Genomic DNA, 24,551 nt, shown 5'->3' with positions numbered 1-24,551 from the left:
ATCCTTTTTCAAACAAAATTGGCTTTTACTTTACACTAATGATATCCAAATATACCATTAATTCAATACTAGTATTGATTCTGACTCTGTTGGAGACTGTTTGTAAGCTTTAACATTCTGATAGCAACAAACTATTCTTTTGCTGAATGCAGATAAAATAGATTCAGTTGTGTTAGAGCCTCTGTATGTTTTGGAAGAGGTTTCTCTTAGTAGGTTGCACATTAAACTGAGAAATTTGCTGAGGTTAGGGAAGATGAAGTCTATTCAGCAGGCCTCAGTGATATCCTTCTCTGAAAGCTTTTTTTAAAAATCTGCTATTCTGTGCAATCTAAATTGGAAAATGGACTTCTTCAGAAGTAGATGTCAGGGATAAAACTTATTCCTTGCATGTATGGTGTAACAGGATTCAGAACGAGATGAACTTCTACTTCCAAAATGCCTGTACATTTTCAGCACTTTGTGTCAGGCAAGAAACATCCAACCAGTGTTCACAAATCTGGGTACCTATTTGGATTCTAACCTTGCTTTTAAGACATTCGTGTTAGTAAAGATGTTTTTCTTTTCTCCAGTCATATAACATTTGATAATAAGATGCTTTAAGAACATGTGGAATTCCCAACACTGAATATGGGCTTTGTTGATTTTTAAAAATTGACAATATAGTCCTCTGAAGTAATGCTTGACCCTCTTAACTTTGCTACAACATGCTTCCTTTGTTCATCTATCCATGATTTCCTATAGGCTATATTCATGAATACAAATAATATCAATACTTTGGTATTCCAAAGCCAAGACCATAGGTATTTGAGTGAAAACTCATTATGCTAGGAGCATGGAATTAGATGGTTCTGAAGTTGTTGCAAGAGAAAATAGTCCCTGTAATGGTCCTTGCTGGCCAGTACTAGTGAATAGGAATTTTATGGGAGTAGGCAACCTTGCCAAGCCCAATGAACAGAATCTCCAGCTCCTCAGACTGCTGCACCTCAATGCTGGACACTAGTGCTCAGATCACTGGGAAACAAAGCTCTTCCAGGAATAATGCTGTCATTGGCAATATTAACTGCAACTGTGATGTCCTGCATCAGGGGAGCTGACAGCATGCGTGGGCCCCGGGCAAGATGTGGGGGAGGGGAGCTGGGTCCAGCTCCATGCTCCCAGAAGGGGCGGAGCCTCCGTGGTAGGAGCAGGGTTGGAGTTGGTCAGCCATCCACACCACAGGAAGCGCAACGCTCCCCTTTGCCCTCCACCCCGAAATCCATCAGCGCTATGGTGCTTCGGTTGCAATTTAAAAGGCCCAGGGCTTTGGCTCCCACTACAGCTGCATCAGCAGTGGCTAGGAGGCCCTGGCCCCTTTGAATCACCAGGCCCTGGGGCAAAGTTAACTTTTTCTACTTTTTATTTTCTCCTGTCCATACGTGCTGCAGCTAGGGGCTGGAAACCAGAATACCATTTTTGAAGGCTGTCCTCCCTCCCTCCCTCCCTCCCTCCCTCCCTCCATTTTTCTCTTTTCCTTTCGCCTTTTCGTTCAATTTAACTTAAAAAGCAAAAAGAGTGAGTCACTTTTACTTCAAGCACTTCTGCCATTTGAGTATCTTGTATATCATCTTTTGCTTTGGATGCCAAGGATTGCCTTGGAAAAGAGAAGCGAATCAAAGGGGAACATTGACTTGGAAAGGAGGGGAGAGTCAAGCCCATACTTACAAGAAACCATTTGTTTCTCGCTGTTATGCTTAAAATTATATATAGGACATCCAAAACTGGAATTGAACATATTCTGTGCTGCTTCTACTAACTTTTGCTAAGCTTGTGATATCTGCTGCCTCCTTTTTCATATTCATAATTTACTGGCTGGAAAATGTGAGAGCTAAACCCCTGGATATATCCATTTACTTCCCAGTTCCATATCAAAGCCATTTTCCAGGACTAACATTTCTACTTCCCTTTTTAAAATACTCATTATGTCAGCCTCTGAATAAATACAACATCCTCATAGCCTGCTCAGTGAAATGTTTTGAGTGTTCACTACAAGGGAGCTAAATGAAATGAATTCATTTACTGGAGATTAAAAAATAGAGATCCTCTTTTTGATAAAGGGCAATACTGTGTAGCTGAAATGTTTTATTTTGTTGAGGTTCAGATCCTCAACAAAGTGTATTTTCCATCACCAGATCATCTCGTTCTTCCTGTGTGGATGAAGATGACTGTTTAGCACTTTGTGACCCTCTGCAAAGGATAAACTGTGATGCTGATAGCTTGTCTGAAAGCTGCTTTGACAGTGGTTTGTCTACTTTGAGAGACTCAAATGAATACGATTCAGAAGCAGAATGGAGACATCAAAGAAGTTTTCAAAGGTCACACTGTATGCAGGACAGTTCTGGTGGTGATGCTTCTGATACAGATGTAAGCTCCAATCTTATTGCGCTTCTTAGAGACCTTTGTTTGAAAATTAGTTCCTTGTTAATGAAGTGAAATTGATCTTTTCACAAAGGTCGGGGAACCTAAGTAATAACCTGGATTATAAGCATTAGAATTAATAGGATACTTTTGTGGGTGCAGCATCGTCAGCGACCTCGTTGATGCTCCGGGGTTGGAGCATTCATGGGGTGGAAAATGGTGGGCTAGGACCAGGAGCATTGTTGGAACAGGGAAGGATGGAGCCCTGGCAGACCAGAACCATGGTGGCCTGAGATGGGGAGCCCCAGCGGGCTAGAGCCATGGCACCCTGGTAAGGCTGGAGGCCAGGAGCAGAGCACAGCCAGCTGCCAGGAGTAGAGCCTGGCTGGCTGCCAGCAGCAGAGGGACCAGCATTGAGTTGGTCAGGCAAATTCCCTGGTTCAGGACTAGTCAGGCCCCAAGGATGCCAAACCAGAGAGGTTGATCCAAAACTGGGCATTTGGCACTGATTGTTCTTGAACACTGGAGTAAAGAAACATTTTGGAAGGGGGGAAAGAATTCAAGATACTGAACAAATACAAAAAGCAGAAAATAGACACTCTTTGATCTATTTCCAGATTCCACAGCCTTTATCCACTAATCATAGGGGTATTTGGAAATTAGTTTTTATAGATTTGAACTATTTTGATTGCCCAGTTTGCCACTCAGCAAGTAGGTGCTGCCGTCTTGAAATCTAGACTAGATGCCTCAGCAGCGGCAAACATTGGATGCAACTCAGCTGCTCAGAAAAATTCAACAAAGCCCCCCCCCCCCTTTTTTTTTTTTGCTGGAACTTGCAGATTAATTGAAACATTCAGAAATGGTTTGACTTCCTCTGAGTTGGAACCCCGTTTCTAAACCTGCCTGTCAGCTTGCCCACTTTGCTCCTGTTGCAGCCTGCCTGCCAGTCTGATGGGGATCCTTGAGGGCCTGGTTTGTGGGTCCTCAGCGGTCTGAGCTCCCAGAATCTGCAGCTTTGGAGTAGCTTGCTATATGGACTACCTTGAAGCCAGGGAATCCAGTCTTGCTAGGTCTATAGCTCCAGACCAGCCCACCATACAAACTTCCTTGAAGCTGGGGACTCTAGAGTTTCCAGGATCTGTGGTTCCAGAGCAGCCCATCATGCAAACTGCCCCAGGCCTAGGGCTCCATCTCTGACACTTTAGAGGTTTGTTCCAAATCAAAATGAAACTAAATTTAAAATATCAAGATCCTCCATGAAACAGAATTACCTTTTCTCTGCCCAGTTCTGTCTGCTACTGTTGCATCAGATTTTGGAGGCTGGATGTCTAAAGACTGCCTCCCAAATTAATTGTTCATAAATACTCATCCTGCGGCCAGCAGGGTTGATTTCCATTTTGTGACTACCCCTGCTTAATACAAACTGTTATAGAATTAGATTTCAGTTCTCTTTGCTTTCCCCTTCAAAGCACTATTCTTTTTCTGAATTGAAATATTACAAAAATAGTAACTTTGTTGGTACTTGCAGGTTCCAGAGATCAGGGATGAAGAGGCGTATAGTCCTGACAATAGCAGTACAGTAGGAGACTGGAAATCCTCAAAACCAGTCAGTCGAAGCAGCTCTAGTGCCTCAACAAGGAGGTGTCTCCCTGCCCTCTCTCCACAGGTGACCAGTCCAGATCAATTTTATATTTTAGTTTCATATGCCTAGCCGGACTATAATTTTCTCATTTTTAATATGGATTTGGGTGGCTCTTTGCTTTTAGACAGACGCAGTAGACTGTAACCTGAAATACCCTAATTCAGAGAGAGCTTACAAGATTGTTCTTGCTGGGGATGCAGCAGTAGGGAAATCGAGTTTCCTTTTGAGGCTTTGCAAGAATGAATTTCGAGGAAACACCAGTGCAACTCTTGGTAAGTTTCTGTGAATTTCAACAGGTATGGTCATTTTAAAGAAGTGTGAAATTTTTCCCCTTTGTTATACTAATAGAAACTGTTTGAAATAAGAATTGAGGATTAAATTATATTTGCTTTTCCATGGATATGAAGGACATTACCTGTAGCAGGAATGGTGTGGTTCTGTATTAGGGGGGGGAGAGGGGGGGCGAGAGAGAGAGAGAAAATGAATGTTCCCATGTGTGCAGTAATGAAACTTTCTGCTGTTGCGCCAAGAGATTTGGGGCAATGTGGGTTATAAGAGATGATGTGCAGCCAGCACATTCATCACTGTCTGGATACACCAGTGTGTCAAGATACAGGTGCCAGAGCTACTCCAAGCAACCATAGAAAGTCTCTGCTACTGCTCTGCAGATTGGTGTACTCTGAAAATTGCTTCCACCTCATTTCCCGAGGATCTTCTCAGCACATAAACTAACTTATTGGTTAGCATATGGGTGCCTAAATATGGGAGGAGAACCATCTAGTTATCTTTATAAAACATGGAGGATGTTCCTGAACACATTTGGCACTAAGACACCTGTTAAAATTGGATGGGCCATGCTTTCAAAAAAAACTCTTTCAATTTCCCATTATCTCTCTCCTTTCTTTCCTGCTATGCTTGATATCCCCCAAGGCACCCCTGGTAGCCTCTCATAGCCCATCACTTGCAGTGCACTGATGGCCTCTGTGGTTCTTTCAGTCAATTAGGTTGGTTCAAAACAATGTATCTTTTTCCTGGGATCTGTTTTATTAAGACTTCCTATAAAGTGTAATTCACTTTGTTGGTGGCTCTGTTATGTGTTTACTCTGGATCTATAGGAGATTCTTGGTCAGCAACTTGCTCCTCTTCAGGTTATCTCCCTGCCTCCTTTCTGGAACTGGAACTTTTTGCCTCTTCTCAAGTTGGGAGTCTCCAGCTTCCTGCCTTAGAGTGTGGGTTGTAATTTAGGCAATTACAGGTCTCTCTGCTCAAGACAGAAACCACAGCTCTCATCCTGGAGCAGGGTGTACCAGCAACTTTCTCCTTAAAGTAGCATCTCCAGTGTTCTCCATAGCACTGGCTAATTCAGAAGCTATGAACTGTCTCTTTTAGCCAGGAGTCCTTGGCTTAACAAGCTTATCTTCAGGACCTCCTCATTTGTGTCGATTCTCCTTTAGCTGACCCCTTTTCCCCTTTCATCCTCATCCTAGGATGGTTCAGCAGAAAAACTTTCTCCTTCTGATGTCATCCTTGCTATTAGGGGAGGCAAGATGTATCCTAGTTCCTTTCTCCCAGTTTATCTCCAAATTGGTTAGATGAGAGGGAGCCTCCTCCCCCTCTCTGCACTAGCTTACTTCTTCCAAACAGTACTTACACTCAGGGCTCATCTAGACTGTGGGGAACGGTTGAAAGAAGGTATGCAAATTCTTCCGATCGCAATTTTGAAAGCCGAGCTTTCAAAAGTGAAAGAAGTTAAGATGCGGCTTTTTCGGCGAACTCTTCCCCCCTCCCCTTGCCGAAAAGCCGCATAAACCTGTTTTTTGAGGAAGAGTAGCTTTTTGACCGGGGGGGGGGCGGGGGGGCTGAAAAATGCCGCATCTTAACAACTTTCATTTTCAAAAGCTCTGCTTTTGAAAGTGCGATCGGAAGAATTTCCATATCGTCTTTCAACCGTTCTCCGTAGTCTAGATGAGCTCTCAGAGCTGCTTCCTCTCTTCCAAAACTTCTTATTATTTAGGTCTTTGCATATATCAAACCATCCCAGATCCCTAAATGGCCACAAGTGTCCCCTTGTGAATGGACAGGCAGAAAGGGGACACTTAGGGTACGTCTACAGTACAGAAGAAGATCGAAGCTGCTGCTGTTGGTCTTCCAGGGTACAAATTAGTGGTCTAGTTAAGACAGCTAATTCGAAGTGAGAGGGGCACTCTGGTCAATGCCGATAACTCTGCTTTCATGAGGAGTAAGGGAAGTGGAAGGAAGAGTGTTCTCCCTTAGACAGCACCAAAAGCTGAGTTAAGCTACTTTGACTTCAGCTACACAATAAACTTAGCTAAAGTTGCATATTTTAATTGACTTTGTCCCATAGTGTAGACTAGTGTTTCTCAACCTTTTTTTATAAAGTAAAAAAAGTATAAGTACCCCCAGTACCTACAGTTTTCAGACACACATTTTTTTTTCTACCACCGCAACACATTTGTTTAAACAACTTAATCGTAGCCAGGCTGGCGATGAAATTTCTGGGTGTAAAAAGTACAAAAATAACAAAGCACTGTTGTAAAATTTAAAACAAAAATTTAGTTTTCTCCAAATTTCAGTTGTGTTGACTTATCCCCCAGACTTCGCTTGAGTATCCCTAAGGGTACTCATACTACTGGTTGAGAAACACTGGTGTAGACATATCCTTCAGGATTCCAACCCTTATCTCTTTACTCATTTTTATATAATATTTCTTCATCCCTTTTCTTCAAAATATTATGAATGCTTGGATTAGCCCTAATTCAAATGCAAGTAGAAGGGTTTCAGCGAGTTTGGAGGTCTCAACATTCCAATATATATTATCACATCCATGAACTACAGGTTGAACCTCTCTAGTCCAGTATTCTTGGGACCTGACTGGTACTGAACTAGAGAATTTGCTGCACTACAGGAGGTCGATATTGTCTAGCAGTATTACCATCACTTCCACTGCTTACTGGGCTCTTAGAAGACATTGAGGGGTAAATTAGAGCTAAGTAACAGCACAGAACACTGAGAGCCAGGACTGGTGGGACTTTGTGGGACCATGGGAAACTTGGCCACACCCATGAAAAATGGAAAAAACATGCTGGACCATGGATGTTGCTGGACCACCATGTGTGGGCTACAGAGGTTCCACCTGTATTGTAGTTATATTAAATTTAAAGCTTGACTTTTTTGTCTTCCCATTGAATTGTTTGTGTGTTCATTCTGATTTGATTTTGGTTGAGGGCTATTTTGTTTTTGTTAACTTCTTGTTTGGAAAAGGTCTACCATATAAAATATTTTCTGTCCTTCTGTAAAAGATTTTTATAAGATAATGTGTAGAACTTTTTGTTTATCATGATATGAAAGTTGCATCAATACTCCTGAGTAAATGCATAACAGTATGTTTTAATTCCCCTCCTCCCAGAGAGCGTTGATTATACATTTTGGGGGATTACTACATTTCTGGGAGTATTTGAACTCTTGATCTGTGTCTTGCAATGTACTAAATGACATGTGATTTGATACAGCTGTTATAACCTGTTTGAAATATCACACTGCTACTCATTTTAATGATGTTGGTAATAATATTAATGTCAGTTCTTAAATCAAAGCCAGTGTTATGTATGCTAACTAGTTCTGTACACTTTATTTTTCTTTTAAGGAGTTGATTTTCAAATGAAAAGGCTTGTTGTTGATGGAGAACCTACCGTGCTCCAGTTATGGGACACAGCAGGACAGGAAAGGTTAGAATGTTCAACAGATTATTAGGATGTAGATGTGAATTGAATTGTTTCTTTGTGAAGAATGACTTTTTTCCCCTAGTTGCAAAACCTCCCCCCCAGCTTCTTGCCTCACCATTTCTCCTACTTTTACTTTTCAGTCCCTTCCTTCCATTTGCTATTAGAGACCTTTACTTTTGTAAAGGGTTCGGTCTTATGAGGTGTTCAATGACCGCAGTTCCCATTAAGTACAGTCAGCTGTCTTTCGTGGTATTCAGTGTCTTTTAAAGAAAACCACGACAGACTTGCGCAAATTGCTGAGCTCACATAAATGGATCTGTAAACTATCTGTGTACTTTATAAACCCCTAAAATCCCATGAGATCCTGTACTGCAGCAAGCCAATACGTTTTAGCTGACACAATTGTGTGTACATGAAGATGCCTCATCTAATCCCACTGAAGTTAGTTTTAATCTTTCCATTCGCTTCAGTAGAATTTGTATTGGGAATGCCATCTATCTTTGCATTGAGTGAAGTCACTTTGTTATGTGGAATATGAAGTTAAAAGATATATTTGGCTTTCTCATTCTTCATCATTATGTGTAATGTAAAACCTTATCAGTAATCTTTATTTTGAAGCAGGCCACAGTATGCATGTAGAAAAAAAGACCCTATACAATTTAAGGACTTGTCTCTGTTGTAAGTACATTAGTTTCCTATTCCACACCCATTTCATTGACTTCAGAAAAGTTACACTAGAAATTAATTCAGCCTATTGTATTTATGAACTTTGCCCCTCATGCAGGAACGTAAATACGCTACCATATCATTGAAACTCCAGTGTGAGGAAGGTATCCTTCATGTACGTAGCTGTTTGCTATAAAATGTTGTCTGATTGCAGTATAAAATATAGCACGTTTTGATGGAGTGTTTATGGAAGCGCATACAAAATTTGCAGAAACCTTTACATGAATTCATGCAAGTTTGTCACATTTCCTTGAGAAGGTTGTGGGGGAGAGAAATATGTTTAACAGACTAAGCTAATACAATAACGAATCATTTTTAATAATAGTAATATTACAACTACGTTAAAATGTTTTAAAACTCTTTTTTTCTAAAAGATTTCGAAGCATTGCTAAATCATATTTCAGAAGAGCAGATGGCGTATTACTGCTATATGATGTTACATGTGAAAAGAGTTTTCTTAATGTACGAGAATGGGTGGATATGATTGAGGTAAGAACTTAAAATTGTTAAGTATCCTTACTATATAGTCTTTTAATATTTATTATTAGGAAATTGGCATTTCCATTGGGTGTTGGGATATGGGTTAGAAACAGTGATTTTAGGGATACTTGTTTTGTTCGTTTTTTAAATCTTCATTAATGTGATTGTTGCAAAATTGGCCACTATGCAGTTTCCACTAGTGCTGCAAGTTAAATGCATAGCTGTCAAGATACAAGAGATTAAACTAAATCCTGACATGAGCTTCTGGGCACCCGTTAAATTTGACCAAATGTGATTGGTATCAGAAAAAATACCATTTAATTAACCATTTCGTATTGTTCCATTCGCCTTGTCCCCCTGCTTCCTCTTTGACTATCTCACTTCCCTTTGATCTGAAAATGCAATACTTTATGGGAATAAGCTCAATTTTGCTTGCGGTTTCTGCAATACAGGCAGTCCCCGGGTTACGTACAAGATAGGACTATAGGTTTGTTCTTAAGTTGAATTTGTATGTAAGTCGGAACTGGCTCCAGATTCAGCTGCTGCCACTGAAACTGATCAGGGGCTGACTACAGGAAGCCGGAGGAAGAGTTGCTCTGCCCTCAGCTTCCTGGAATCAGCCTGATCAGTTTCAACAGCTGCTGAATCTGGAGCCTGGGACAGAACAGCTGGGGTGCTGCCGGTAGGTTCCCACAGGACCAACCCGGTAGCACCCCAGCTGCTCTACCCAAGGCGTCCCGCAACAAAACCCTGGTCTGCTGGGGGAGGCGCACTAGCTGCGCTCCCCCACCCCCAGCAGACCAAGGAGACCCAAGCAAAGCCGCACAGGCGGAGGGACCCCGCCTCCCGTGTGGCTTTGCTCCTCTGCCCCTGAGCAAAGCCGCACAGGTGGGGACTGCCTGTAATATGTTTTTTTTCCCCCTGAATGACCACCATCTTGCTATAATCCACTGCAATACTTTTCCCTATAGCTTTATCTTACTATTAATTTTTTTGTATTATGGAATACTAATTTGCATTTTATAAAAAGACCTACTTCACCCTAAGATGTTTACTAGAAAGAAAGGTGATTATAGTAAAATTTTATTTGCCTCTTAGAAAGTATGTGTTTATCATAGAAATTGAATTACCCCTCTTTCTAGGGATAGTGGTATCATATAAAATAAACAAATAGGAACAGGTTTCAGAAGAGGAGCTGTGATAGTGTCTAAAGTGCCACATTGTTTTTGCAGACACAGACCAACAGATTTATTAGGGCATATACTTTCATGGGTAAAACCCACTTTATCAGACTAACTGGAGAAATGTACATACTGGGTCAGACCAATTGCCTCTCTAACCTAGTATCTTGTCTACTGACAGTTGCCAATGTCTGATGTTTTAGAAGCAATTTCTAGTGACCCATCCTGTTGTCCAGTCCCAGCTTCTGGCAGTTGGAGGTGTAGGGACATTTGGAGCTTGGAGTTCTATTCCTGATAGTTGTGGCAAATAGCCATTGATAAACCTGTCTGCTGTGTACTTATCTATTTTTTGAACCCAGTTAAACTTTTGGCCTTCACAACATCCCTTTGCAAGGAGTTCCACAGGTAGACTATGCGCTGTGTGTAGAAATAATCCTTTATGATTGTTTTAAACACACTGCCCATTTAATTTTATCAGGTAACCCCTAATTCTGATGCTATCAGTAGGGATAAATAACGCTTCCTTATTTATTTTTCCTACACCGTTCACAAATGTATAGACCTGTATCAGTCTTCTCTTTTCTAAACTAAATAATCCCAATCTTTTTAATCTCTCCTTGGATGGAAGCTGTTCTATATTCCTAACAATTGGTGTTGCCCTTACCTATGTCCTTTTGAGCCATATTGGGCATAGTGTTAATTTCCATAAGATTTATTTAGCAAATACAAATCTAATTGGGAAAGCATTCGCTCCTTGGTACGTTATTATAAGACATAGGTTGTTTTATCTGCAAAGTGTTCAATATGACTGGATTTATTAACTGTCTATCACTTCTTGTATTTTTTAGAAGTTTTGGGGTAAAGTAATTAGCATGTGTGTTCCCATAACCGGCTGATATATTTGACATTTTTTGTAACCAGAATATTCCAAACTACAGTAAAACTCCATTAGTCCGGCATCCAATGCTCCGGGACTCCTGATGGTCCGGCACCATCAGAAACCCGGAAGTGCTGGGGCAGCCGGACAGGCTTCCCCCATTCAGCTGCTGCTGAAACTGACCAGCAGCTGAATCGGGGAAGCCGGGAGCAGAGCAGCTGGGGTGCTGCCGGGTTGGTCCCTCAGCGCCGTCCTTTGGCGCTGCGGGATCAACCCGACAGCACTCCAGCTGCTCTGCCCCAGGTGTCCCCAAGAGCAGCTGGGGTGCTGCTAGGTTGGTGCCTTAGCGCCGCCCCTTGGCGCTGCAGGACCAACCCGGCAGCACCCCAGCTGCTCTATTGCAGGCATCCCCGATTCAGCTGCTGCTGAAACTGACCAGCAGCGGCTGAATCAGGGACGTCTGGGGCAGAGCCGGACTATCGTAAGGGGGGGCTATGAGGGGTGTGGGGTGGCATCCCCTCCCACCCCACTCCAGACCCCTCATAGCTCCCCCTTCTGATAGTCCGGCATATCTGATAATCTGGCATCCCCTGGGTCCTAAATGTGCCGGATTATCGGAAGTTTACTGTACCTATTTTTACAGGATGCAACTCACGAGAATATTCCAGTCATGATGGTGGGTAACAAGTCAGATCTTCGCCAAACAGTTTCAGAACAAGGACATAAATGTGTACCAATCAACTATGGAGAAAAATTGGCAATGGTAAGATCTATAAATAATTGTTTCAAGTTTAACTGCTCTTAAAACCTTTATGATGAAGCCTAGATAATTCACAGAAATAATGGTGTGGCAAAGAGTCTTTTATCTTACAGTCATCACGATGCAATTTGGCCTTGACTGTTCAGTGCATACTTGATCAGGTTGAAAAATGTCCTAATAAATAGCTATTTGCTAGTCTCTATGAAATGAGTTAGCTGTCTCAATCTAGTGTTGTCATCACAAAACTCTGGTCATCTGAAGAAGTGGGTTTTGCCCAAGAAAGCTCATGATACCATGTACATGTTTTGTTAGCCTTTAAGGTGCTACTAGACTATTTGTTGTTTTTTGAGTTTTTCCTGTTACAGACTAACTTCGCAACCCCTCAGAAGTTTTTGGTACATTGTTGACATTCTTAAAAAGTGGTAAAGGAATTCATGTGTGAGAGCCAGGTGACTAGACAGCAAGTATGAAAAATTGGGACAGGGAGTAAGGGCTACAGTAGTCTGCACAAGATCTAGACGTGAATATCAGGACTGTCCCAGTAAAATCAAGACTTCTGGTTACCCTAAATATGAGACTGAACTTGCCCACTCAGCATGAGTACATGTTTGTACTCTACTACAAGTGTGAGTTACATTAGTAAGAAGTGAGGAAACCTAGCTTCTGCCTCTCTTGAACCCAAAGATTTTCTGAAGCTGCAGTGTTTTGGTTCCAGAGCCCAGATTATGAAAAATGTTTAGCTTCCTAGCTCCCCTTGAAATCAGTAGAATCTGGGTATCTAAATATCTGCAAGCATCTGGATCTAAGAGTAGTTCTGCACCACTATCTGGGCTGAAGCAGTTTGGGCATGATTGGTTGCGAAGGAAAAGATGAGCAAGTTTTCGGGAGCTTGTACAGGGAATCTGTGTATCTTAGTTGCTGTGGACCTGTGCTTAATGGGATTCCCCACGTTAAAGCACACTGTTGGCTGGCCAGCAGTGGAACAAGAGTTTTCTTGGTTGGTAGATCTGAGACATTGAAGAAGCAGTCATTTTTCTATGCGAAGGTGTGTGGGCCTAGAGCTTGTGGATGCTAATGTAGCAAGTACTAGTTAAAAACCAAGGTGTGAAAGGTGCTGGAACTGTAACTAAAATGTAAGCTCCAGTAACAGCTTTACAACTTCTGTTGCTGCTTTGCGGCCTTGCAGACAAGATTATTCAGGTTGGACCTTGCGACAGGATTTGTTCCTGAATCAGTTACACATCTTAAAAGCCCTTAAGTTTAAAAAAACTATAAAATTGAAAATAAGTTAGTTATCTCTGTAGAATCAAAGATAATGCCTACAAAGTATAATAATAACAGAAAATCCTATCCACTTAAATTAGTTAAATCTGCTCTGTAGTAGTTACATTTTCCAGTAAACATTTAGACAATGTAGCTGATCTTTTTATTTTCTTCTCACAGACTTATAATGCACTATTCTGTGAAACAAGTGCTAAAGATGGATCAAATATTGTAGAAGCAGTTCTTCATCTTGCTCGGTATGTAGTCATGTTACTAATAGGTTTCTAATGTCAAATAATTGCTTTTTTGGTTAATATATATTATATTTACTTGATAGATAAATGTAAAACAGGATTCATCCTTAAAGTTTAACATGCCATATATTTTATTTATAGAGTCCCACTTCGGTCTTAGTTGATCTTAGTACAATTCTCAGTGAATCAAATAAAATATTTTTTGAAGAATTTCTACCACACACTAAAATAAAATTAACATATTTACAGATAAAATTATATTAAAGTAGAGCTCAAATATGCATTCCATTCTTTTTAAAATGTCTCTGGTTGACAAATGATACTTTCTAATGATATACACTCATTTATTCTTTTAATCTTTTCATACACTGAAGACACATTTGGGTTTGCAGCATTAGACGTGATTTTGCTACAGACCATTTTAATGGTATATATTTTCTTTGATGTCTACTGACTAGGGATGTTAAAATGAGGTTATTTTACTAAATGAGAAGTCGATAGAGTTTTTAGCCACCACTCCATTAGTTAATAGGGGAGGGCAGCCAGCTCAGCCCCAGCTTAGGCCAGGACCAATCCCCACTACAACTCTACAATTTAAAAGGTAGTAGGAGCCCAGGCCGTGGCAGGGAAAACAAGCTCCCTGGCTCCTACTGGCTTTTAAATTGCAGAGCCACAGTGGGGTTTGGTCCCTGCATGCGCCAGGCTGCCTGCCCAGGCACCAGTAGCCCCTGTCCATGGGGGGCTCCAACTGCCCACTGGGACCCTTGCAGACAGGGGCTGCTACTGGAGCCAGCCTCCTCTGCCTTCTCCCTGCCGCGCTGCTGCCTGTAATAGTGGCACTGCAGAGACTGTGCTGGGGGGAACCAGGTTTTAAGCCGGCTCCCCCCAGCTCCTGCTCCATCCCCTTACCCTGCCCCCCCCCCCCCCCCCCCACTGCCTGTGCCTCTGATAGAGACAGCAAGGGGAGGGGAATGTGAGTAGTCAACTTGACTACTCTTACAACCCTACTACTGACTGTAACCTTTTTTTTTTTTTTAAACTGGATTAAATAAAACAGTCCCATCTATCAAACCTTGCCAATACTTGATATAATCTGACCAAATCATTGCATTTTTCCTACAGTTTCCAACCTAGCATTGATTATGATTATGTATAATTTTTAAAGGATCAAACCTATGTATTACATTTAATACATGGAGCTCCAAACTGGAGTCAATTGCTTACCATATTTATTTATTTTTATTCTGTAGCTTGTTAGGAGAAACGCATGTTTTTAAATAGAAGTCAATATTTGGTTATTCCACACTACAATATTTTTAACAATAATAGCTTGTATAAGAATGAATGCTGCTTGTTCAGTCAGAAAATGGAAAAATACCTATACCTCCAGTGAGAACAGGTGTACCAGAGATATCACCATTCATTTATATTCAAACGTCAATACGAAGTTAATTGTTAACTTGTATGATTCATTTCCAGGAACTTGGCTATGAATGCAACAGTGCATTGCTCTGTTAGAGCTCTCTAGTGAGCCTACACTGCACAGTTACATTATGTTAAATCACAGGTGAAAAACACATGTTTAAGGCAACATTTAGAACAATTACAGTAGTTAATTTTTGTCAAGACATGCCCATTTTATCTTGCCTACCCCCTTTTCAGTATGTTGAATATGATTTTAAACTATTGGTTTACTGGCTTAATGAAAGCTGATTTGTGAAGGATCTGTTATATATATTAAATATATTTGAGATCAATGAGAGATGCACCAGACACTGTTTAAGAGTTTGGTTCAAGATGGTTGGTTATATTCAGGGATTAATATTTCTCATTGCATGGAAGCAATCATCTCTGACTTTACATTTCAATGGGAAAAATAAGACTTTCAGAACTATGTTACCCACATTTAGGGTAGTATGGCTGACAGACTTTGCAGGGCCCTGGGCAAGATGGGAGGAAGGAGCAGCTACAGGCCCTGGAAGAGACAGGGTCTCAGGCAAAGGAGGCACAATTGGGGGGCTAGTCTTCCCCAGCCAGCCCTTCAGCACCATCTAGCACACTAGCAGTGATTTAAAGAGTGTGGGGTTCCAGCCTTTCCTGTTGCTGCTCTAGCGGTGTTGGTGTCTGGGAGCCCTGGGTCCTTTTTAAATTGCTGCATCCTGGAGCATCTGCTTCCCTTCAGCCCCAAAAATCAGGCATGGTTTAGGGTCTGATTCCGCAGTTGTTATTAATTTTAAGTAGTCCCATACCTGTCAGTAACTGATTTCAGTGGAACTACTCAGTATGAGCAGTGCGTGGTGGAATTAGGGCTTTACAAGACACATTCATAATACTGGTACAGAATTGAAAATCCCATGTATGGACAACACAGTTACAAGCATCTTTGTAACAAAGTGGCTAACAATATGCTGTATTTCTCAGAACCGATCTGTAATTGTATAATAGTTTCTCATTTTATTATATGGACAGCTAGGGCCCTATGACTTCTGCTGCTGTGATATTAGAAGGGGAACAAATAAAATAATTTTAAAAAAGAGCTAAAAAGAAAAACATAACTAATTGTCTAGACCTCAAATTGGAGTTAAAATTAATAGTTTTCACATATTAAAGATGCTTATTTCCTTGCGCTTATTTTCTACTTTGGAAGGACACTTTGGATAGAATTATTGCTGCCATTTCAAAGCAGAAACTGTTAAAATTTCACTCAATTCCAATCCTTTCATTGATTCTATAAACTAAAAAGAATTTTCCTATGAGATAGTTTGTGAATTTTAAGTTGGAAAAAGCAGTGACTGATGGTGGACAGTACTTTTTTTTTTTTTTTTTTTTTTTTTTTTTTTTTTATTGCTCTGTGTAACTTACTTTCAGGAGAGACCCATTCACCAAGTCCAAGTTATATCTTCATAATTTATTTCATCGTTCTTTTACAGTGAAGTGCGAAAAAGAGGTGACAATGAAGACACAGAGTCAGTAACCAACCTGGCAGAGCCAACTGTCAAAAAATCGACGCTCATGAAGAACTGCTGCAATATATAAATAACAAATTCCCTATCTTCCCTAAATATTTTACTTTTTGTATTTTTATGACTTTAAAAAAATGAAGGATTTACATAATGTGTTCTTCTTACCATGAATTTATATGTATATATTAGTTGTAAAAGCTGAGAAATTCAGTTCCCACTTTCTCTGCTCTGCACTGGTGCACTTGCCTTGCCTCTCAGGCTGTGGTTTGATCTTATTTATATCAGTGTATGTCAGTAAAATCAAAGAGTGTACATAGGTGTGAAAACAGTCTGAGATCAGAATCAAGGCTTCTACTTTGACCAGGAATTTGAGAGTGAGTACATACAGTACTATATTTTCATTTCATTCATCTAAATATTTCTTTATAAAGTGAAAGAGGTTTCACACCCCGAAGCTAATTTAATAAGGTAAACCTAGGATATTCAGCACCTGGGGGAAACTCCATTCTTATGTCAGCTAATTTTGTCTAGGTCAGCAAATGGAGGTCAAATTAGCGCTTCATGAAATATGTATAACAAACGCTCCAACCACTGGAGACTTAACTAGTTTAAGATGGACAGGTGTGTCAAAAGGACTTGTGAACTTGTAAACTTCTCAAGTGAACTAAGTCAGTTTTGAGCAAACCTTGGCAAATATATGGTGTTTCATCAAAAGCATGTGAAACTTGGTGGTTTTCAGTGTATTCTACTTTGAGGTTTGCAGCTGAACCCAAACTGAAAAGCAAAACTCAAGTCTGATTGCATGCAGATCAAAACTAAAGGAAATTCTTGCATGAACCCTGCAAAGCAAAAGCTAAAATATGTACTGCTCTAATTTCAAGAGAGATCACAGTATCTGAAAGATTTAGGAATACTGGGATGAATAAATGATACAATTCCTGCCTTTTTATAAATGACTGTTACTATTATTTTAACATAGAGGAATGTGAATTGTCCCCTTCCTTTTGTTCTTCAAATGTTTGCCATTGATATATTGACAATTCAGACACTTTTAAAGTGATGGACTTGAATAGTAAAGAGGAGTCTGTAGTAATCTGTTTTCCTAGAGAATCTTTAGGCCTCCTTAAGCCATCTGTTAAACAGCTGCTGAACATGCACAAGCATCCATATGAAATGTTTATTAAAGGCATCAGTCAGCATGACCATGAACCACTTTCCAAAAATCAGGCAATATTGTTCTCATTAAGGTAAGACTGAGCACTCGTAACTCCATGTGAAGTCAGTGGGAGCTACAGATGCTCAGCCTCTCAGAAATTCAAGACATTACTTTTGAGTTGTCTGAAAATCCCATGGTTTAGTACGTATTTCAAACACCAGGCCTATAATCCATTCATGTAAAACGACACTATTATAGCATAGTACAAAAAAGCATCACACCTTAGTGACTTGTTTTTTGTTCCCTTACTTGGGGCCAGTCCTGCAAATATTTAAGCGTGTGGGCGACACTTTGCCTGCTGTTGATGCTACTAAAACCAATTCAGGACCTTAGGGCGCAGTTCTTCTCCTATTAATATAAATGGCACAGCTCCCACTGACTTCAGTGGAAGTATAATTAGGATCTTTAATGGCTGAGCAAACTCTTCCAGCGTTTTCTAGTGTATATGAAAAAACAGGTCTAAGAGATGCAACCAGTCTGCCTATTGTGGGACATAATTGTAGTTTTATGGACTTGTCTCAAACTCAAGAAAAGTCGATACCAGCTGCAGCAACTTCAGATATTTTCTGAGCTGGTACATTTTAATAGAGTGTAGCCTTTGACTTATATTATTAATTTATAAAAAATGGATTTCTCTAGAGTTAGAGTAGCTTGTCACCTATGTTTTTTTGTAAAAATACCTTTTTCAGGCAAAGATACCTGTGTTTTTAGATGTTCTTTTAAAGCTATGTTTTCTCAGAGATTTTGTCCTCAAGCAACTGATCTCTGAGCATTTTGCAAGAAGGCAAAGTGAATATAATGCCAAATAAAATGGGGAAGTCTATTATTTCTGTATATTTTGGCTTCATAAAAGAAAATGTAGATCAATCTTTTATTGATCTAACTCCAGTATGTTATTGATTTAATAGGCTGGGTCTGTTCAATTAAATAAAATATGTACAGTATTTTGGCAGTTTTAAAATAAAAAACGACATACCCAATAGAACTTTTCTTCTTGATGTTGTAGACCTGGGTCCTATAAAGAGACCTTTGTGGGATGTACTCTTTTAGAAAAACAGGTTTCAACTCCATATGGAAAGTAGTTTGTGTGTATTGTGCAGTAAATGCTTCTTAAATATGATATGCCCTACTCCTGGAAAGCAAACCATGTGAATGGATTCCTGAGCCTGTACAGAATACAGCTGAAGTCAGTAGTGTCAGAGGCCTGACCACCATCTCTGGTGTCCTGTGGATTTTAATGACCAGAACCATGTCTATAGCTATTTTGCTAACACTTATAAATTAAATCTATTTTTTAAACTGTGACTTTTATTTTGCATTTGTGAGAGCTATAGCTAAGCAAACCAACCTTGAAACCCATGTTTTAAAAATAGAAGAGAGAAATGGTCAAAATAGTGTCACCCAGGTTTCATGGAATGCGCTTTATGGTCAACTTTAATAAATTCTTAGAAAAAGGGCTTTGAAATAGAAATCTGGTGTCACTCTGGGCCAAATTTTGTACTTATTGTAGGTGTTAGAGTTACAGAAAGTACAGCCCTGGACCAAATTTTGCTTACTGGCCATAACCATGTGAAGATCTCTTGTCACAGTTACATTTTATAAGCCCCTTTTGCTATTAGATTCTCAGAAGCATTTTTTTAAGCCCTGATGGAATCCTTCTGCCTCAGTAAGTGTCCACACAGGCTCAAGGGTTTCTGTTACTGTAACCAATTACAGGATTTTAACCTAAATGTGTATTTACTGATAATATATATACAATTTATTAGAAACACATGGATTCAGGCACTGACCCTGCGATATGATGCATTTTCAGAGACTGCTCGTATACAGAACTCCATTGACTTCAGAGGGGTCTATGCACAGGTGTAGACGTCTATTCCTATGAATCACCTTGCAAGATCAAGGCCTTATTTAGAAATCCTGTGAGGATCACCCCATCAAGGGTGACAATTGGCATAGTATGAGATGGCATTCATGATAAAATAGGACATCTTGGAATTAAATTATTAATTTTAGAAACAAATACTTGCCTTTTTTAGAATCAGAGCTAGTATTTATATAAGGTCCTTTTTTGTTTTGCTTTGAAAAGTTGTCTTGCCTACTGCATGCAACACAATTGTGTTTGTGTTCCTCTATGATTTCGTTCGGTACTTAAATCTGTTCATTTATTGCACAAAGTTATTTTGTTAGTAGCTATGTTAATGCCTATATTTATTTGTAAAGGAATGTCTTTTCACATTTTTCCCAGCAATCTGTAAATAAGATTATTTTTATGCACTTGACACCCAAGTATTATTTTGTCCTTTGTTGTCTTTGTCTTTTTAATTGTCACACGTTAAAAAGATTTTGAGGCAATTTTTGTGGGAGTGATCAAATGATTTTTCTAGGGACCTCTTATATATGTATCCCTGTTTAGTTGCTTTCTTATTAAACTTTGCTATATTATTTCTCTTACTCAAGAGTGTGGTTATGATGTAACTGCTTGCAACCATATTTAAAACACATCTCTTCTCATATTCACTCCACAATTCCCTCCTATATTATCAAAGTACTATGGTGATCACTCTTCATCCAAAGAGATCCCAAAACATGTTACAAAACTTGTGGCAATCCTGCAAGGAGAATCATGTGAACAGACTCCTGCACCCAGACAGAGAATTCCAGCAGTAGGGTTCTATGCCAGCGCAGAGGTCTGTTCACAAGGAGCTCCTTATACAAAGCCTTTTGACAGGCTCCTGCAATTTCAGTATCCCAAGATGTTGATACAGTACATAATATTGTTTCCTTGAAACTATTAATTTATCAATATTGCTTCCTGTAGCACTAGGTATTTGAGTAAAGATATCCCCCATCCAAGAACACAGGCCTAATGCTACTCAGGTTAATCTGGCAACAACATAGCCTGAAGAGTTTTGTTGGACTATTACCCAGCATTTCATTTTTTAAATAAATCCAAATGCCTTGTATTTTAGGTTCAATTTGTGCTATAGAAATTGGTAAAGAGAAGTGCTTTGTTACCCACTTTTTCAGCTGTCAGAGATGCAAATATAATTTACTCAACATTAACTGCATATATGTGAAGTTGGTAGTTACATGATGGACTGACAAATAACATTTGCGTAAACCCAACCTGTGCAAACTTTTAATTGAATATAAAGTTAAGTATTTAAAAGAGATTTATTTTCATACTTGTATAGCGAGCAGATTCAGTGAACTCGGTTTTATGTGCCAAGCTTAATTCCAGACTGTATGATAAAAAAGTGTTCAATAAAATAAACAAGTCCTATAGTGTGAAACAATTGTTTTGTAACATTGATTTTATTCTGTTTACATATGACAGCTAGAACAATGGTGTTTGTACTAGTTATTTCACCTCAAAACTACAGATCATTCCACCCACTGTGTAACTTTCTACAGATATTCAGAAAGAACCACATGTTGTCTATTGTGTATTGCGGTACAATAAAGTGTATTATAATGGAAATTCAGTGTGTTTTATTTTTTCCAGTTTGCCTCTAAAATGCAAATATTTTATGTAATGAAATGCAATAAAAGTGAGTAATTTTATTTACCAAAAGCTAACCGAATAGCAGACTCTGGACAGTAGTGCTCTAACAGCTAGTATCCCAGCTAGAGCTGGGTTAATTTTTTCAGATTAACATATTATTTACCTAAAATGCAATTTTGTTGACCTGAAACTATTCCTGAGCTTATGTTGAATTTGTTGAATATTTTCAGCCACAACATTCTTCAGGCTAGATCCACAAGGGGCCTTAAGCACCATTCACAAAGAGCTCCTGTCACCTCCCAGTGGCATTAAGGGCACTTATCTAGGAGGTGGCAGAATCCAGTCAGAATCCCTGCTTTACTACAGAAAATTGAACTTGGATCTTCTGCAGCTAAGGAGTGACATACCCACCATGTTATAGAGTGAGTACTAGGGCAGGAGAGAGAGAGTGTGCAGAGGGGGCGCTCAGTCTTTCATGATGAAGCTATCAGATTGGTGTAACATGATGTATCCTTTACAAATCCATGCTTGCTGTTTCCTATCACCTTATTGTCTTAAGGATGTTTGCGGATTAATTACTTTCTCATCTTCCCCAGCACAGAAGTTAAATTGACTAGTCTGTAATTTCGTGGATTGTTCTTATTTCTCTTTTTATAGATGGGCACTGTATTTGCCCTTTTCCAATCTTATGGAATCTTTCCTGACTACCATTATTTTTCAAATATGATAGCTAAAGGCTCAGATACTTCCTCTATCAGTGACTTGAAGACATCTAACTTTTATAAGTAATTTTTAACATACTTCTAAACCTACCCCATTTCCACTAGCATTTGCTATGTTAGGCATCCCGACACCTTTATTAGAAAGCCATTTCTGAAACAAGTCATTAATAACCTCTGCCATTTCCAAGTTTCCTGTTATTGTTTCTCCCTCTTCACTAAGCAGTGGGCCTACCTTGTCCTTGGTCTTCCTCTTGCTTCTAATTTATTTGTAGAATGTCTTCTTGTTACCCTTTGTCTCTAGCTAAATTGAGCTTGTTTTGTGCTTTTGCTCATTTTTCTTGCCTCTGCATTCCTGTGTTTGCTCATATTCATCCTTTGTAATTTGACCTAGTTTCCACTTTTTACACAATTCCTTTTGGTTTTTAGATCATGTAAGATCTCCTGGTTAAGCCAACGTGGCCTCTTGCCCAACTTCTTATCTTTCCTACAACGTGGCATAGTTTGCTTTTGTGCCCTTAATAATGTCCATTTGAAAAACTGCCAACTCTTTTCCTCTTAGGGTACATCTAGAGTACAGAACTTTTCCGGGATAACCAGAGGTATCCTGGAAAAGCTCTGCAGTGTCCAAGGAATCCATCTGGTTTTCTGAAAAAAAGTCAGAGAAGTGGATGTGTTTTGTCAGCATCCCTTCTTCCTCGTGAAACGAGGCTTACAGGGATGTTCCAACGGAGGGTTTTTTCCAACATTTGGTCCGATGTATACGGGCCAAATGTTGGAAAAGCTTCTTTCAGAAGAAAAGCAGAAGAAGAAAAGCAAATTGCAAGGTTCGCAATTTGCGTATATTTTTCCGACTTATCTTTATGGTATAGACATAGCACCAGTCCTGCTTCCGATAGGACCTTACCTACCAGCTCTCTGAGTTTACTAAAATCTGTCTTCCTTAAATCTACTGTCTCTATTTTGCTGTTCTCCCTTCTATCATTTCTTAGAATCATGAACTCTTATTTTATAAACTTAAAAAACAACAACATAGTCTGGTAGCACTTTAAAGACTAACAAAATATGTATCAAGAGCTTTCGTGGGCACAGCCCACTTCTTCAGATGATCAGAGTTTTGGATGTCCAGAACTAAAATAAATAGGGGAAAAGGGAGTGGGGGGAGGAAACAAGAAGAGGCAGTGTCTATAACATCAAACAGAAAGCTGAGCTGGAATGTAACCCAAGCTGCCTTCCGCTTACAAATATTCACCCAGTTTCTTCCTGTTTGTTAAAATCAAATCTAGAACACCTTCCTTCCAAAAGTTCTCTCAGCCTTTAGAAACAAATTGTCTCCAATGCAGTCCAAGAACTTATTGGATAAACTGTGTTAGTTTCCCAACGTATGTCTGGATAGTTGAAGTTCCCCATCGCCACCAAATCCTTTGTGCTTTGGATAAGAAAATAAGAACGGCCATCCTGGATCAACCAAAGGTCCATCCAGCCCAGTATCCTGTCTGCTGACAGTGGCCAATGCCAAGTGTCCCAGAGGGAGTGAAACGTATAATCAATCTTTTGTTAGTTTAAAAAAAAAAAAAAAACCTCATCCACCTCTTCTACCTGGTCAGATGGTCTGTAGTAGACCCCTAGCATCACATCACCCTTGGGTTTTACCCCTTGTAACTTAGGAGACTTGGTGAGAATCTCTGGGTTATGTCCCGCTCAGTCCAAGTGTATTCATTTTTAATATACAGGCAGTCCCCAACTTACGCGGATCCGACTTACGTCGGATCCGCACTTACGAACGGGGCTTTCTCGCCCCGGAGGTCGGGGCGAGAAAGCCCAGTTCGTAAGCTGCTCCGGTGCCCCTGGTCTGCTGGAGACCGTCCCCAGCAGACCACAGGCACCGGGACTGAAGCCGCAGCCGCGGCGGGGTCCCTCGCCTCTGAGGCTTTGCCAGAGCAAAGCCTCAGAGGCGCGGCACCCCGCTGCCGCTGCCGCTCTGCTCCCCGTGTCCCTGGTCTGCTGGGGGGGGGGCGCAGCTAGTGTGCTTCCCCCCCCCCCCCCCCCAGCAGACCAGGCTTTTGTTTTGGACTCTGGGGCAGAGCAGCTGGGGCGCTGCCGATTGGTCCTGCAGCACCCGCTCTGGGCACTACTGGACCAACCCGGCAGCACCCCAGCTGCTCTGCCCCAGGCGTCCCCAAGTCAGCTTCTGCTGAAACTGACCAGCGCTGACTACAGGAAGCCCCAGGCAGAGTTGCTCTGCCCTGGGCTTCCTGGAATCAGCTGCTGATCAGTTTCAGCAGTGTCTGAATCTGGATGCCAGTTCCGACTTACATACAGATTCAACTTAAGAACAAACCTACAGTCCCTATCTTGTACGTAACCCGGGGACTGCCTGTATAAGGCAACACCTCCTCCCTTTTTTCCCTGCCTGAGGCAACACCACCTCCCTTTTTTCCCTGCCTTTCATTCCTGAGCAAGCTGTACCCTTTTATACCAATATTCAAATCATCTGTATTTTAGCCCACCAGGTCTCATACTTCTTGCATTTGTATATAGGTATCTAATATACTGATTTGATTTTGCTCCCAGTTCTGCCTTATTCCTCCTTTATCTTTGCTATTATAGCCCATGCTCCCTCCCATTTCTGACCTATCTCCCCATGTTTTTCACTTACCTGTGGGCTTTGGTCAACTGCCCTTGTCAGACTAGTGTAAAGCCCTCCTCACTAAATTAGCCATTGTGCATTCAAATACTCTCTTTCCCTTCCTCTAAAGTGGAAGGGGGGGACTTGGGCTGGTGAGGCACAGGTTCAGGAGCTGTTGAACTGTATTATAGGCTTT

The 24,551-nt window shown here is 40.4% G+C and overlaps 1 protein-coding gene across 1 annotated transcript in view; it reads left to right on the top strand.

Moving 5' to 3' along the window:
• Positions 1 to 20,999, top strand: part of RASEF (RAS and EF-hand domain containing) — a 56,531-nt gene extending 35,532 nt beyond the window's left edge. Inside the window, exons 10-17 of the mRNA XM_075931756.1 lie at positions 2,169 to 2,400; positions 3,923 to 4,060; positions 4,161 to 4,308; positions 7,701 to 7,782; positions 8,880 to 8,994; positions 11,687 to 11,806; positions 13,247 to 13,323; positions 16,251 to 20,999. Coding sequence (XP_075787871.1) covers positions 2,169 to 2,400; positions 3,923 to 4,060; positions 4,161 to 4,308; positions 7,701 to 7,782; positions 8,880 to 8,994; positions 11,687 to 11,806; positions 13,247 to 13,323; positions 16,251 to 16,356 — 1,018 coding nt within the window. The 3' untranslated portion in view covers positions 16,357 to 20,999. The remainder of the gene's footprint in view (positions 1 to 2,168; positions 2,401 to 3,922; positions 4,061 to 4,160; positions 4,309 to 7,700; positions 7,783 to 8,879; positions 8,995 to 11,686; positions 11,807 to 13,246; positions 13,324 to 16,250) is intronic.
• Positions 21,000 to 24,551: the final 3,552 nt, after the last annotated feature.

This window comes from Pelodiscus sinensis, chromosome 6 (assembly GCF_049634645.1).
Source record: "Pelodiscus sinensis isolate JC-2024 chromosome 6, ASM4963464v1, whole genome shotgun sequence".
NCBI lineage: Eukaryota > Metazoa > Chordata > Testudines > Trionychidae > Pelodiscus > Pelodiscus sinensis.
Note: the sequence above shows the minus strand (reverse complement) of the source record. Positions and strands in the feature narration are given on the sequence as shown.